The sequence below is a fragment of the Mastigoproctus giganteus genome, chromosome 7 (genome assembly GCF_048544385.1).
Source record: "Mastigoproctus giganteus isolate SK-2022 chromosome 7, ASM4854438v1, whole genome shotgun sequence".
NCBI classification, from domain to species: Eukaryota; Metazoa; Arthropoda; class Arachnida; order Uropygi; family Thelyphonidae; genus Mastigoproctus; species Mastigoproctus giganteus.
In genome coordinates, this window is record NC_143581.1 from 71,245,422 (window position 1) to 71,261,784 (window position 16,363).

Genomic DNA, 16,363 nt, shown 5'->3' on the forward strand with positions numbered 1-16,363 from the left:
CAACCGACAAGTTCTTTTGTTCAAAATAATATTCAGGATACAGTTGAAACTACAATTTCCTTGAGATGAGGAATTTCTGATCACATGTGTTTACAAGTGCCATGTAAGGATTGTCATTAATATTTATCTTTATGGATGACAGTAAGGTATAGGAGAGAAGGCATTAACTAAAGTTCTTGCTTTAATATCTTACAATCAGTAATTCACTAATCCTTTCATCCTGAATTACCTGGGAAATGCATTCTATGTAAGCCTCAGTTCCACTCCTAGACATTGAAGTGCTGTTTTTATTTTGCTCTGGTGGGAGTAAGGCAAATCTTTTAGGCTGAGTAATGCAAAGCCTCTCTGCTCTTTCTCTGAACCAATCAGACTCTTGAGACATAAAATTCTCTCTTCAAGTAGCAGTTTTAACAAAATGACCTAGTTTTGAATGTAAGAAACACACTAGTCCTATATTTCTCACAAAGGAATAGCCTTTTTTTTTCTGTGGAAAATTTTCTCTAGTAGAAAAATGAGTAACTGAGTTCATCAAGTGGTCTGAGATATTTAAGTATCTCCTTCTGTTCTTTTCTCATCTAAACCTCTTTTGAAAAATTGTATCTTCAGTTGTTTCATTGAGAATTGGTAAGACATGAGAACCCATCATTGGAATTATCTCATCAGAGTTCGAGATCAGCTCTTTTCTTTGAAGCCTTGCATTATACTTAGATTTCAGAAAGGTTTTTGGTACTGTTGCACATAAAAGACTGCTGTACAAATTGTAGCAGTGTAGCATTAAGGGCAAGTTACTGCTATTGATAAAGGGATGGTTGAATGGGAGAAGAGAAATTGGATAGCCATGGGCACTGCTCTTGTTGGAATCAGTGCTTCAGTGCTGGGCGCAATGTTGTTTTCTGTATTTATTATTGTCATTGATGAAAGCATACCAGGCTTAATGTCTAAGTCTGTAGATAATATGAATGTTGGCAGGTGGACTAATGACAGTAATCTGGGTATGCTACTGCAACAAGATCTAGACATATGAGTCAGGTGGGCTGAGAAGTGGCAATCGAAGTTTAATATTAACAAATGTAAGGTATTATACATGGATAGCAGTAGCCCAGGTTAATGTACCAACTGTATGGTTACCAAACTTAGGATAGTGGAGAATAAAAAGGTCTTGGAGTGGGAGGGGGTAATTATGCAGCCAGATACAAAGCACTCTGAACAATGCAGACAGGCTGCCAGAACAGCTTCTAGGGTTTTGTCAATAATATACCAATAATAATAAATTTTGCCATCAATTTTCAGCATCTGGATGTCCGGCACTTGTGAGGAGATCTGTTGAGTTATTTTAGGCTTTGAATGGATTGGCTAAACTCTTGCTGATGGGATTCTTCCTCTAGATCATACATACATTAGCATTAGCATTATTAGCATTAGTAGAGGCATTTGATGCAAGAAAGCAAGCTTATGCAGCATCAGCCAAAAAAAAAAAAAAAAAAAACCACTTCCACTTCACCCCTCTGTTCGTTCAAAATATATGTCCAGCTGAGCCTTAAACTTATTTAGGCTATCAACTTCCACGACAAGGGATGGAAGTCTGTTCCACCACCCAACCACTCGCTGGCTAAAGGCAAATTTCCGCACGTCTATCCTACATCTGTCTTTCCTCAATTTGAATTTATGCCCTCTCAGGTGATTATTCTGAGCGAGAGGAAGAATCCCATCAGCATTGAGCATGCTCAAACCATTCGATGCTTTATACACCTCTATCAGATCACCTCGCTGGTGCCTAGTCTCCAGACATTGTAATTTGCAAAACTTAAGCCTTTCTTCATAAGAGCACCCCTTTGTTCCATTCACTAATCTTGTTGCCTTTCTCTGTACTTATTCTAACAGCTCTACATTCTTCTTAAAATGAGGCCTCCAGACCTGTATACAGTACTCTAGGTGTGGCCTGACCATTGCCTTATACAAGGGAATAATCACCTCCTTATCCCTGCTAAAAAAATTCCTATATATCATTGACAATACACCATGAGCTACTCTTGCAGCCCGTCTGCACTGCTCAGAGAACTTCATATCTGCCTGCACAACCACCCCCAGGTCCCTTTCATTCTCTACCACTGTCAGTGTAGTACCACAGAGTTGATACGTTGCTCTGGGGTTTCTGTTTCCCATGTGTAGTACTTTACATTTGTCAATGTTAAACTTCATTTGCCACCTCTCAGCCCATCTGCTCAACCTTTCCAGATCCTGTTGCAGCATCAGCATAGTGTCAGCCCTGCTTGACAACCCTGCCTACCTTTGTATCGTCTGCAAACTTCGACATTAAGCTTGATATACCATCATCAATATCATTTATGAATACAGAAAACAATAATGGACCCAACACTGAGCCCTGAGGGACTCCACTAATAACATTAGTCCATGATGAGCAGTGTCCATTGATTACCACTCTCTGTCTTCTCCCCCTCAACCACCCCTTTATCCACAGCAGCAATTTGCCTCCAATGTCACACTGCTCCAATTTGTGCAGCAGTCTTCCATGTGCAACAGTATCAAAAGCCTTTCTAAGATCCAAGTATATAATATCAAAGTTTTTCCCTGCATCCAGTTCCTTTGTGACTGCATCATAGTATCCAATCAAATTGGTCAGGCAAGTCTTCCCCTTAACAAAACCATGCTGTGTCCGAGCTATAACTGAAGTCTTGTCTAAATGATCCTGCAGTGCTTCTTTAACTAGTGCCTCCATTAATTTTCCTGGAACAGAAGTTAAACTCACAGGTCTATAATTGCTTGTGTCAGCCTTTGATCCTCCTTTGTGAATTGGGGTAACATTTGCACATCTCCAGTCTGTGGGTACCTCCCCTGAGTCCAAGGAAGCTCTCATAATTATGGCTAAGGGTTTGCCTACTTCCTCTGCTGCCTCCTTTAATATAACTGGATAGATCCCATCCACCCCGGGTGCCTTTCTTGTGTTTATCTTCAACAATTTCTCCTCCACTTTACTCTCAGTTATTACAAGATTCTCTAGCTTACTGCTAGAGTTGAATACACCCCTGGCTTTCCCCTCGCTAAATAACTCCTCATGTGTGAATGTCGATGCAAAATATTCATTTAGTTTGTTAGCTACCTGAGCAGGATCATCAACAGTTGACCCATCGATATCAAGTGGACCAATCTGATTCATCCCCTTCCTTCTAGAGTTTACATAAGTAAAGAACTCTTTGCTGTTTTTCTTTGCATCCCTTGCCAAGGATTTCTCGTAATCTGCCTTCGCCTGCCTAACCTCCTTTGTAACTTGGTTACAGATCAACTTGTATCTATCATAGGCTTCTGTGTCATGTGTTAATTTGTATGTATCCCATGCATGTTTCTTCTCTGCCATATGCCTCATCAGTTCATCTGACATCCATTTAGGCCTAAACCTTGAACAATATTTCTTAGTTGGTATGTAAAGCCTAGTAGCTTCCAAGATAAGTTCTTTGAATGCTTCCCATTTTGCATTTGCTGTTGGTAACATCATCAGTTGGTCCCACTGTATAGAATTTAAATACTGTCTCAGTCCATCGTAGTCGCCTTTACAAAAGCAATAACCCTTCCCTTTACCCCTAATGGTAGTTACCTCTTTGAGTAAATCCCACTTCAGCACACTGTGATCACTGCCACCTAGTGGTTCATTTATCTGCAGATTCTTAATGCATGAAGAATCACTGCTGATAATTAAATCAAGAGTATTCCTCCGTCTAGTTGCCTCCCGAACATGCTGATGTAGAAAACAATCATCCAATAATTCCACAAAAGCCTTGCTAGTGTGTGAGTGACCAGCCACATACATACAAGAAGGGGCATAAATTCAAATTGAGGAAGGATGGTTGCAGATAAATATGTGGAAGTTTGCCTTCAGCCAGCAGGTAGTTGATTGTTGGAACAAACTTTCATCTGGTGTTATAGAAGCGGGTCGTTTGAAATAAACAAACTGTAGAACAGGATGGACAAGTGATATGGAAAAGCCTAGTAATACTAATACTAATTACTGATACTATTACTAATTACTAACATTTTATTCAGCTTTTTGTGTCAAAAAAATTAATGAACATCAGTTATCTTCAACCCATTTTTTTCCCATTTTCTCACTGCTTTCTTTCTGGTATATAACTGTTTCTTTTATTATTAGAGCACTTCTCACAGTAATATGCAAATCAACCGAGTACAACTTCAGTTTTACATAGCATGTGCATGCTTGTGAGAGTAAATAAGAGTAAACTAGAGTGTTATTGCCATGAGCCATGATTTTGTGATGGTATATTAAACTGCTTCTATAAATGCTTTTATTAGTTTAAATTACAACTATCTTATTATTATTAGCCATATGGTACAAGGAAGCCTGTGGCTTATGCTGCACCAGCCAAAAAAAAATTCCCTGAGAGAGAGAGAGAGAGAGAGAGAGAGAGAGAGAAGTAGAAAGGAATCACCGAGAAAGAGAAGAATGATGATATCCAGCTATCCAGCTCAGGACTTTGGGTGTGCCAAGCCCATACTCACCAGATGTGAGCCCCTGGGGATATATTTGCATGGAATAAGGTACATTGTGGACTACAGTATATTAATCAAGAGGTGCAATATAAAATTAATTATTAATACAGTTTCAATAAAAAGTTATTTTTTTCTTGCTGAATAGATTTTGTGAATAAAACAGTCCATATTTTTCAGTTCTGGATGAAAGTCTAAAAAATATTCATAAGTACATAAAATTGTGTACTTATGAATATTTTAATATGTTGCAAATATTCATATTTATGAATATGTGTGAGAGATTATCAGCACTTTCTACACTACACAAGCATTGTTTACTGTCCTGAACACAACAGTTCTCCTTATATCCATTTGATATAATTTATTGAATTTTTTCCTAATATTCCTTTTGAAAGTTTTTCCTTGATATTGATTGGTAAAATCTGTTTTGTAATGACAGAAGTGTAGAGTTTTTGAGTGAATATAGCAGTAATTGAAAACAGATAAATAGAGATGTGAACACACAAAGAAAAATAAATGAATAACAAATTGTTTCTGACCTGTCTTTTCAATCAGTAAAGACCACAGTTAGTCAATCCAAGGAGTGGGACTTACCCCCAAGGAAGAACTGTTGGAGTGAAATTGAGTACTTTTCTTTTCAGTAATAGCATACTATGAAAAAGTTATGCTATTACTGAAAAATCATCCCTCTCACTCCATCACTTCCTTTATTGAGCAGCTACTCATCTGATCTATATTGCATACTATGAACGTAAGTCACATAACAACCTAATACAACATGGTAATGTTGTATTAGGTTGTTATGTGACCAAAGAGACATTTCAGAATGCTCTACTCATCATACCTTGCCATGGGGTATCCTAGCTGATGACAACTGGATTTCACCACTGTCAGCAAAAAACAATAATAGAATTACAGTGAGCTCAGGAACACTAACACTAGACAGTAGAGGATCAGAAAAACATTGCCTTGTCAGATGAATCCCAGTTCGTGCTGTTTCACATCTGTGGATCCCTCCTGCACATTATCAACTATGCATGCTGGTGGAATGGTATAATGGTGTGGGGTTTGTTTGGGCATATTGGGTCCCTTGATACCAGTGGAGCAACATTTGGATCCCATTCATTATCTAGAAATTGCTTCTGGCCAGGTACATCCTTTCATGGCTACAGTATACCCATCTGTGAATGGGTTCTTCCATTAGCAGAATTATTCACTGTATTATAAGCCCAGAATTGTATAGAACTGGTTCCTGGAACATGAGAGTGAATTCACCCTACTGCAGATCTCCCCCCCCCCCAGTTGAGTACCTGTGGGATATGATGGAACCTTATCTCACAGGTTCACAGCCATTCACAATCATCCAATTTTCCACAAGCAATCAAGCAAATTGGATGAATGTAGATCTATGCTGTGAAGAGCATTCACCAGTATCCTGTGGTGTGCTTTTGACACCTCAATGTTTATGCCTGCCATTATAAAGCTTTTCTAAGATGGGTAGGTGTACCTAATAAAAAGTGGCCACTCAGAGTTGTAATACATGATAAAGATCACATCTAGAAATTTATAAGAAAGCACTTACAACTAAAGTAGTTGGCGCACCAAGGAGTTCCCAGACCAACTAACAAACCAACCAACCATTTTTCTCCTTATGGATGATGATAGATCACTGCTGTAGTGCTAAATGCTAAACTCCACTTTAGGTTTTTCAGATAATTAAAATAATTCCATGCTTCCAAGAATGAAGCTAGTTGAATAATTCAGATTCTCAAGTATCATTAATATTTATGTAATTCATTACAGTTTTTTGTATGCATTTTATGATTAAATAGCATCCGACATCAATTTTTTTTTTCCCTTTCAGCTATTGACAAACTGTCCCCAGTGACAATAGAAGAAATATTTGCAGAATTTCCTAGGCTACAGAATATAGTAAAAGAACTGTTACCTTCTTTACCTGATATTGTAACAACCGTATTCTGGACATCACAGATTGAATCTAAAGTATGTTATTTATATTATTTTCATCAGCATATTCCAAGCATATAATTTTATACAGGTAGAATGTCTGAATCTCCAGCTGTCCTAAAAAAAAAAAAAAGAACTGTACTGAATCTAGATTCTTTCCCCTTTTTGAAACACTCATTTCACTTTGATGCAAAACACTTAATTTCCAAATAATGCAATTAGATAATAAATTTGCAAATTCAGCTGTGTTAAAGTTAAACAGTATTTAATTTAAAGCTTCTGAAAACTCTGTTAGTAACTTTGTATATATAATTTCAAAGTTTAGCAGGTGTTCAACTGTTGTAAATAAACATGCTGTAATCTTATTAACTAATGGTAGAGATGCCATCAGAATTTCAACTGTCATAATTAAACATGCTACAGTTTTTACCAACTCACAATAGAAAGTCTGCTGGTTGTGAAATCTATAATTTACGAACCTCACAGCAAGCAAACTTTCTATTCAATAAATTATGGCTTTACAAAAATTTAGTAAATTTTCCTGAGGCCGTACAGCTTATTCAATGAGTATATTAAATACTAAGTTTTAATTGGATCAGAACAGCATCCAACCACTACTTTGATGACACAGCTGTATGAAGCCTCTGAGCTGACTGTAGCCCTTCGGTAATGAACAGTGATGCAAATTGTAAGATTGCAATTTGCATCCATTTACACAGCACATTTTGCCACAAAAATGTGCAGCACTAACTGTTATTGTGGTAAATCTACTGCAATTAAATTTACAACCAAAACACTACTCATCCCGGTCAATAAATTAATAAATATTGCCGTCCCTGTCAACAACAATTTTAAATTCTTATGGCCCCAACCATCCCAAAACTTATTATTAAAGAAAATGAAACATGCTAAAGAGACTGGATATTATCAGCTTTTATGAGATCCCTAAATGTATGTTTTTTTTTTTTGTTTTTTTTGCCCCAGCTGATCAGGTGGAGAAAATTTTCTGCAAGTATCGTGATATGATCAGTTCCAGTTTATCAAACTCTCTGATGTTTATGGCATGTCTCTGTACTCATTTCTCTGTGGTTTAATAATTGTTGTTGACAGGGATGGCAGTCTTTATTAATTTATTGAAAGGGACGAGTTGTGTTTTGGCTCATACTGTATTCTAAAATTCCAATATCAATGATTCAAGTTGAATGAGTTGTCATTCCTCATATATTCCCTTGAAAATAAACTTGATTGCTATTTTTTTTTTTTATTAATCATTATTAGCATTTTTTTTGTAAAAAAATAGGTTCCGGTACTCATTTTTTGCTATCAGGAAAAATTAAAAGGATATGAAAAGTACTCTAAAAAAATTATTTCCTGATATTGTTATTTTACTGTTTTTGGAATAAAACAACAAATTAAGTATATTAACACACAGTTTATTAAGCATAAATTTATTGTAAAAAAATAAATAAAATGTGCATAGTTTCATAATAAAGTTTCTATAGAAAATTCCAAATTTTTATTAAGTTCTCATCCAACACACAATGCCGACTTCTTTACTTACTGTTTGTGTCTGTTGCTGAATGACGTTTCCAAAGGAGTCACAATCAATATATTTTCTGGATCGAAGTGTGTCAGTGGTGGGCTAAAATTTTAAGAAATAGTAGTGAAGAAATTGTTTTTGTCATCAACGAAGCTCTGGTTGGGCTGATGATCAGATTCATTTGTGAAAATGGTCATTCACATTCATGTGATGAAATTGGTATCGTACTCAGAGCTTTCATCAAATGCTCTAATTCTTCTGATATCATCTTTTCAATTGGTTATTCCCAAAATCCAAGAATTGAGTCTCTTTAATTTAACTGAAGCCTAAATTACAATTTTCTAACTTCATTCTCACCAAATGTCACTTGAGAGTTAATATCTTCAAGCCAATATTTCCTATCAAGTACTTGGGCTGCTGCTGTCAAATCTGCATTTTTACTATCAAGCAGCCTGCTTTTTACTGATTGTTTCAAAGTTCTGTAGAAAGCTTCTGAATTGATCGGAGAATAATTTCTGTAATTTGTCCCATGAAGTGAAACTCCTTGAAATCGTAGATTTTCGGCAGCTTTGGTGGCATTTCTGTGATATTGTCCCAGAACTGTTTGTCTCTCATGAAAATGTTGTACAACGATTTCTGTTTTTTGATTCTCCCTGTACAGATCTATATCGTGCTCCTTCCAGTCGAAAATAAAGTCTAATAATTCTTGAAGAGCATCACACATTAAACATAAATCTAATATAAAGTTTTCTTCTGTAATGCTTCATATGTACATCTTTCTTTTTGGTCCCGCATTGAGTCATTCTTTGCTTCTTGAAAATGATTAACGAATGCCTCATAATTATTCCAAACAGCAGAAACACAAAAACTGGATGCCACCCATTGTGTGCTTAAAATTCTGCCAATTTTTAATAGTTCAGTATCCAGCGATTTGTACATGCCTTCAATTCTCTGGCATTTTTTGGCGATGCATTATACATTGCATAAACTTTATCAATAAATGCTTTAAATATATCGATACCTGCAATGGATTTTACGGTATCACCAACTGATACCAACCATTTGCAGTAACACTTTTGAGTTCAATGACGTCCAGGAAAAGAATAGATGTGCGGAGAAAAAAAAAAAAAGATCGTCTCAAAGAGGGCACTGGGATCGCAGAACAGTATGGACGGTGGATTTTTGGCTGCTGTAAAGGGATAAGTATTTTTTAATTTTTAACGTATTCTTCGTTATTTAACATAGTACATTGTGCTTTACGGAGATATTAAATACATTTAGTAGCATTCGTTGGCTTCTTATTTTGAATTTAAACAATAATTTTTGGAAGTTACTACTCCCGGTGTCGGCGCCAATGTTGTAGAACTAGCCACAATATTGTAGTTGATAAGAAATACTTTAACGTATATATATATATATATATATATATATATATATATATATATATATATATATATATATATCTCGAACTGATAGCAATGGTATAAAGTAAAACTAGATAGCATAATACGAAGCACTGTATCAGGAATCTGTTAGCTTATTATAGTATTATCAATTAATCAAAAATATTATTAATCTTATTAAATTTCATTGTTAATTAAATTGTATTTAAATGGAAATGATGACCATTTCCATTTAAATACAATTTAGTACAGTTAATACAATTAATTAAATACAGATTCTCTCCCTCTTTGCTTCGCAGACTAGAGCTGCGAAGCAAAGAGGGAGAGAAACGAAGGGGGCTATTCTCAAACGCATCACAGTTTCAAAAAATGTGCGAAATGTGAAATATTTGCTGACCTTTCTAAAACAGGACATGATCTAGCCAAGGAGGGTGCCTTTGTTTGTGCTAGGTGTCTGGAGTGTCAAGAAATTAGGCGCCAACTCAGCATTCTGATGGGTGTCTATGAGAGCTTGAGATGTAGGGTAAATGAAGAAATTAATATGAGGGCCCATCAGGCTCTCAGCTGCCCAGCTCAACAACAGAGCCCACTCCTGTGCATCAGGCAACACAGAGGCAATCTCCAAGGCAGATTGCGCTGGTCCCAAAGGAACTAGTTATGGTTGGTGACTCTAGACGGGGAATAAACTATGTAAGAAGGATAGGTAGAACAGGACCAGGGTATGTCTACCAGGAGCAAAAGTTGATGACGTTGTAGAGCAGATATCATCATTTCAGTGCACAAAAAGTGATATTGTTGTATATGTTGGAACTAATGACATTAAGAGTAAGAGATCTGCAGATTTACTTAACAAGTACATGTCAATGTTGAAAGAAAGTCGCGAGTTAGGGTTGAATGTGAAAGTGTCTGCAATTCTGCCCAGACACGATAGGAGGGAGTACATGATGAGAGCCTTGTCAATCAATTCATCCCTGGAGAGATTGTGCAAGGCTCAAGGGTAGAATTTTTTTCAGTCTGATCTGTGCTTGTTGGCAGGAGAGACTGCTTCTACAGGGATAGGATACACTCAATGTGTATAGGAAGGATAAACAGGATAGGAAGGGAGGAGGGGTTATGCTGTTAGTAAAGAAACACATAAAATCTAAGGAAATGCATACAGTTGATACTGATGGACAGTGCAGTGTCTGTTTGGTATGAAATAAGCACTGGGAAACGAAAAATGAGAGTAGGTGTGTGTTATAGGCCTAATCAATCTGATGAGTATAATGAGCAATTGTGCAGAGAAATAGAGTGGGCCAGTAAATCAGAATGTCTTATAATGGGAGATTTTAACTTTCCAATTATTGATTGGAACTTGTGGGTTGGTCACATGCACACTAGCAAGACTTTTGTGGATTTATTGGATGACTGTTTTCTACAGCAACATGTTCAAGAGGCAACCAGAGGGAATAATACTCTTGATCTGATTAGCAGTGGGGATTCTTCATGCATTCAGAATCTGCAGATAAAGGAACCACTGGGTGACAGTGATCACAATGTATTAATGTTGGAATTATTTAAAGATGTAACTACCATCAAGGCTAAAGGGAAGGGCTTTTGCTTTCGTAAAGGTGACTAAAGAGGTCTCAGACAGTTTTTAAATTCTGTACAGTGGGATCAACTGATGATGTTACCAACGTTGAATTCTAAATGGGAAACATTCAAAGAATTAATTTTGGAGGCTACTAGGCTTTTCATTCCAACTAAGAAATATTGTTCAAGGTTTAGGCCTAAATGGATGTCAGATGACTTCATGAGGCTAGTGGCAGAGAAGAAAAATGTATGAGATGCATATAAAGTATCAGGCAACACAGAAGCCTATGGCAAGTATAAACTAGTCTATAATCAAGTCACAAAGGAGGTTAGGCAGGCAAAGGCAGATTATGAGAAATCTTTGGGAAAGGATGTAAAGAAAAACAGCAAGGAGTTCTTTACTTATGTAAACTCTAGAAGGAAAGGGATGAATCAGATTGGACCACTTAACATAGATGGCTTGACTGTTGATGATTATGCTCAGGTAGCTGATACACTAAAAGAGTATTTTGCGTCTACATTCACACATGAGGAGTTATTCAATGAGGGGAGTGCCAGAAGTTTATCAAACGCTAACAGGGAGCTAAGTGATTTTGTAATAACTGAGAGCAAAGTGGAAGAGAAATTGTTGAAGTTAAACATAAAGAAGGCACCTGGGTGGACGGGATCTATCCAATTATATTAGAGGAGGCAGCGAAGGAAGTAAGAAAACCGTTAGCCATAATTATGAGTGCTTCCTTGGACTGCGGGGAGGTCCCCATGGAATGGAGGTGTGCAAATGTATCACCAGTTCACGAAGGAGGTTCAAAAGGTAACACACGTAACTACAGACCTGTTAGTTTAACTTGTGTTCTGGGGAAAATAATGTAATCACTGGTTAAAGAAGCATTGCAGGATCATCTAGACAAAACTGCAGTAATAGTTAAGACATAATATGGGTTTGTCAAATGGAGGTTTTTTCTGACCAATTTTATTGATTACTATGATGTGGTCACAAAGGAACTGAATGCCAAAAATAATTTTGATATCATATATTTCGATTTCAGGAAAGTTTTTGATACTGTTGCACATGGAAGACTGCTGTACAAATTGGAGAGGTATGGCATTAAGTATGTTCATGGACAAATGTTATTAGTGGAGTTCCCCAGGGTTCGGTGTTGGGCCCATTGTTGTTTTGCATATTTATCAATGATATTGATGAAAGTATATCAGGTTTAATGTCCAAGTTTGCAGATGATACAAAGGTTGGCAGGGTTGTTAACAACAGTAATGACAGTATGCTACTCCAACTGGATTTAGATAAGTTGGAAAAATGGGCTGAGAAGTGGCAACTGGAGTTTAACATTTAATATTCATTCAACTCACCTTCAGCAAGTCCACCTCCTAAGCCTAGGCTTATATGTGGATTATGCTTCTTCAGTGATATTATCTTAAGCTGTTCTTAAAAATATATTATAATAAAAAATACTATTTAAAATTCAACATCACAACACATCTTAGGAGAGCACTAATCCTCCTAGCCGCAGCCAAGAAGGATATAGTGTTAGTTATCGTCATCTTACATATCCTAATTGGCTGTATTACTGTCCCCAGCCACGAAGTGTCGGGAACTACTATCTAGCCTTGGTCTCCGTTTAAAAACTAGACTCACAAACTTATTAAAATACCACAGGAGAGCCCTATCCATGAACATGATCCAAAGATCTTGTTGTTCAAGTTTACCTAGACTTATCTCCAATTCATGTCTTAGATCAACATATTGATCACAATGGAGCATAATATGGACACTAGTTTCTTGTAACCCACAAGAACATAAATCATTTTCCACAAGTCCCAACTCATGGAGTCTTTTTGCCAATCCATGTCCAGTAATAAGAAAAGTGGCATGTAGTCCAAATTGCTGCCAAGGATTTGCCTGCACATTTAATATGTCAACTCTCGGTAAATACATATGGGTGACACATCCTTTTTCACTCGTGTCCCACCTCTGTTGCCATACAGCCATGAGTTCATTTTTAATTCTTGCCTTTTCTTGTTTATAATCAGATCGAGTATATCCTATTTAGATCTGGGCAAGAGGAAACTCCCAACACAGTTTTCCTGATGTTTTTTCTAGTACAGTATAGTAATGCCGACAAGATGGTCTGCAAATCAGCCGGAAATCGCCCAGCCAAGACCTGCAGAGCATCTCGACACTGTTCTGCAGGCCCGTGTTGTGCATAGGAGAGCGAACCTCTGCGCTTGGAGCAAGTATTTCTTTTCAACACTATTAGTTATTCGGTGCAACCAAGCCACAGAAGAATATGTGATTATGGGGACAAATACACAGTCATAAAGGGGATTCAGCGCTCTTCCTTTTATCCCCCAATCAGTTCTAATCATTCTTCTCAGCTTGGCATACAGCACTCGAACTTTATTTTTTAAGTACTTCATGTGCTCCAAAAACGCCATCCTCTCCCCTACACACACACCAAGGTACGTTACAGAGGTCACATACCTAATTGACATACCAAATGCTTTAACAACTGGATTTCTATTCATACTCAGTCGTCCTTTAAGCAGCATCTGTACAGTCTTTGTTTTTGAGATCTGTAACTTATACAATCTGGACCACTCTATCAATTCCTCCATTATTTGAGAGGCACGTGCCTCTAGTTGGGACCTTGCATTGCCATAAACCAGAATTAACAAATCATCGGCATATGCCACTACATTCACACCAACGTGATTTCTTCTCAAAAAGTCATCCATAACTATTGTCCAGGTGTGAGGACCAATCACCGAGCCCTGTGGACAACCTCGTTTAACATTCCTTTTTACTTCAGTATATTTTGTCCTGATAATTATCTTTCTATTTGAAAAATATTCTTTAAAAACTAAATACAATTTTTCAGAACATCCAATGGTTCTAATCCTGGAAAGGATTCCCTCCCACCAAAGCATGTCGAATGCGCCGTGAAAATCAACAAAAATTCCAAGAACGTAGCGCCCCTCATAGCTCTGAACGTATGTTGTCATCTGATAAATAGCGTCCTCTGTAGACTTACCTTTTTTATAACCATACTGATTATCAGAGGACATTTGATTCTCATCATATTTAATCATCAACCGACTGATACACAGTCGTTCGTAAGTTTTAGCTATTACAGACAACAATGCTATGGGACGATACGAACCTGCTTCACTTGGTAGTTTATCCGGACTTTTGATAATCAGTTTCAAAACGGCCATTCTCCACACCTCAGGGAACGAACCCATCTCCAAGCATTTGTTAAACATCTTGACCATTAAATCGGGTCTTATATTAAAAACCCTTTTCATTATCTTAACTTCTATTAAATCAGGACCAGGCGACCGGTCGTCAACCGCCTGTGCAACAGCATCTTGGACCTCTTCCATGGTAAAATTTTGTTCACATATATTGGAACTTTGAGTGGCATTGCCTTGTATCATTTCCTTCTGTTCTTGGCTTAGTTCTTTTGTGTCCATATCAGGAAACAACTCATCCAGGATCATATCCATGGATTCACTCCATCCTAAAGTGTCCATATCTCCTGTTCTAACAGTAAAATTTATAGAATTAAAAATATACTTCCCAGTAATTAATTTAAAAACAGTGTTCCAGGGATCTCTCGAGCCTTTTTCCATCACATGCAGACTTCCAAGAAGTCTGCTTCGAATCATTAATTGCTTTAACATAATTTTTACACAGATTCCTATACGTATTCTTATACAAGTCCGTCATTTGAATGTCCCCCAACCTTCTATACCTTTGAAATCTTTTCCTGGCTTTTCTCAATTCCTTCTTCATTTGTTGTAAATTTCTTTTCCACCATATTACAGGTCTGGATGCAAGCTTTTTCTTTTTCATTGAAAAGTTTGAAGCTCCATAAACTATGTCCTGAAATTTACATACATATTCTTCAGGATTTAGTAAATCCCAATTTATTTCATTTACTTTGTCATTGAAGGCCAGATCAAAACCTTCCCAATTAACTGTCTTGATAGAAAACTTTTCTGCTTCCTTTATTTGCCGTATTTTCTCTATCTGACTCAGTTTAAACAAAATACCATTATGATCACTTGTAGTTAAGTAATCAACCACTTTCCAGTCATGTATCTTATCAAGAATTGACACAGTACATACTGTAACATCTATATAGGATTGCCCATGTACAGAGCTATATGTTGGTATATGGCCAGGAATATTGACAACCACCATACCAGAGGTAGATAGGAAGTCCTCAAGGATCTCATCTCTATCATCAGACTCCGCACTACCATAGTACAGATTTAGAATTAGAGTCCATTCCAACAACTATATGGCAACCTTGAAGTACGTCCTTTATCTTCTCCAAGTAATTAATATAAGGATTTATATCAACCGAGTGCTGACAGTATAATGAGATCATATACACTCTACCAATTGCTCCAATAACTTCAGCACATATCATGTTTTCATTGGATAGAGTTGTGATCTTAGTAACCACAAGATCGTTTCCTCTCACTACTATCGCAACCTTCGGACTTTTTCCGTCTGCCAAAATCCTGTAATTACTTGGATATCCTCGTACGTTGCCACCTACTTCATAAGGCTCCTGCAATAGACTTATGTCAATACCCTTCTTTTCCATTTCCAAATGTATTTGAGCTGCTACTGCCTTTGCTCATTGTGCATTTTTTCAGCCATAACTGATCTTATTTTTATATAATTCCAAAGCTCTTTTGTACTCAGGGCAGTCCTTATCAGCAGCAGTGTGATCACATTTTCTGCTTCTATTTTTACAGTTACAGCAGACTGGTCCCTCTGCCTTATTTTCACAGTCCCTGTATGCATGGCCCTTCTGGGCACAATGTCCACATATAGCTTCTCTTTTACAATACTTAGATACATGACCGAATCCTAAGCATTTGTAACACTGAGCCACAGAGAATATTTCTTTGTATTTATATGCCATCCAATCGGCATATATTCTTTCTTTCTGTCTTATTATATTCAGAAGCCTCGATCTAACCTCCAATATCCAATTTGACACATTGCCATTCTTGACACTATTTATAGAGACTACTTCAACATTTTCACTGAATTCTTTCCTAGAAACCCCATATTCTTTACAATTTTTAATCCAAACCTGCTCCAGAAAATCATCTTTTTGAATATCCTTTTCAATGTCAAAAACCCCAATTCTAGGATGAACAACCTTTGGAATAACATATTTTAATCCAACTTCTTGTATCTTCGAACATCCTCTTATCCTCTTAATATCGTCCTCTCCCTCCACCTCCAACACAATCCCGCAGTCTCGTATTGTTCTTATATTTTTTATTTCACTTCTTTCAGAACTGGTCTAAGTTCTTT

At 37.0% G+C, this 16,363-nt stretch overlaps 1 protein-coding gene across 5 annotated transcripts in view; it reads left to right on the forward strand.

Annotated features, from left to right (window-relative positions):
• LOC150082988 (uncharacterized) overlaps positions 1 to 16,363 on the forward strand; it is a 1,785,507-nt gene that overhangs the window by 682,766 nt on the left and 1,086,378 nt on the right. For all 5 annotated transcript variants that reach the window (XM_090377722.1, XM_090377724.1, XM_090377725.1 and 2 more), the window contains one exon: positions 6,386 to 6,525. In XM_090377722.1, the coding sequence (XP_090233848.1) occupies positions 6,386 to 6,525 (140 nt within the window). The remainder of the gene's footprint in view (positions 1 to 6,385; positions 6,526 to 16,363) is intronic.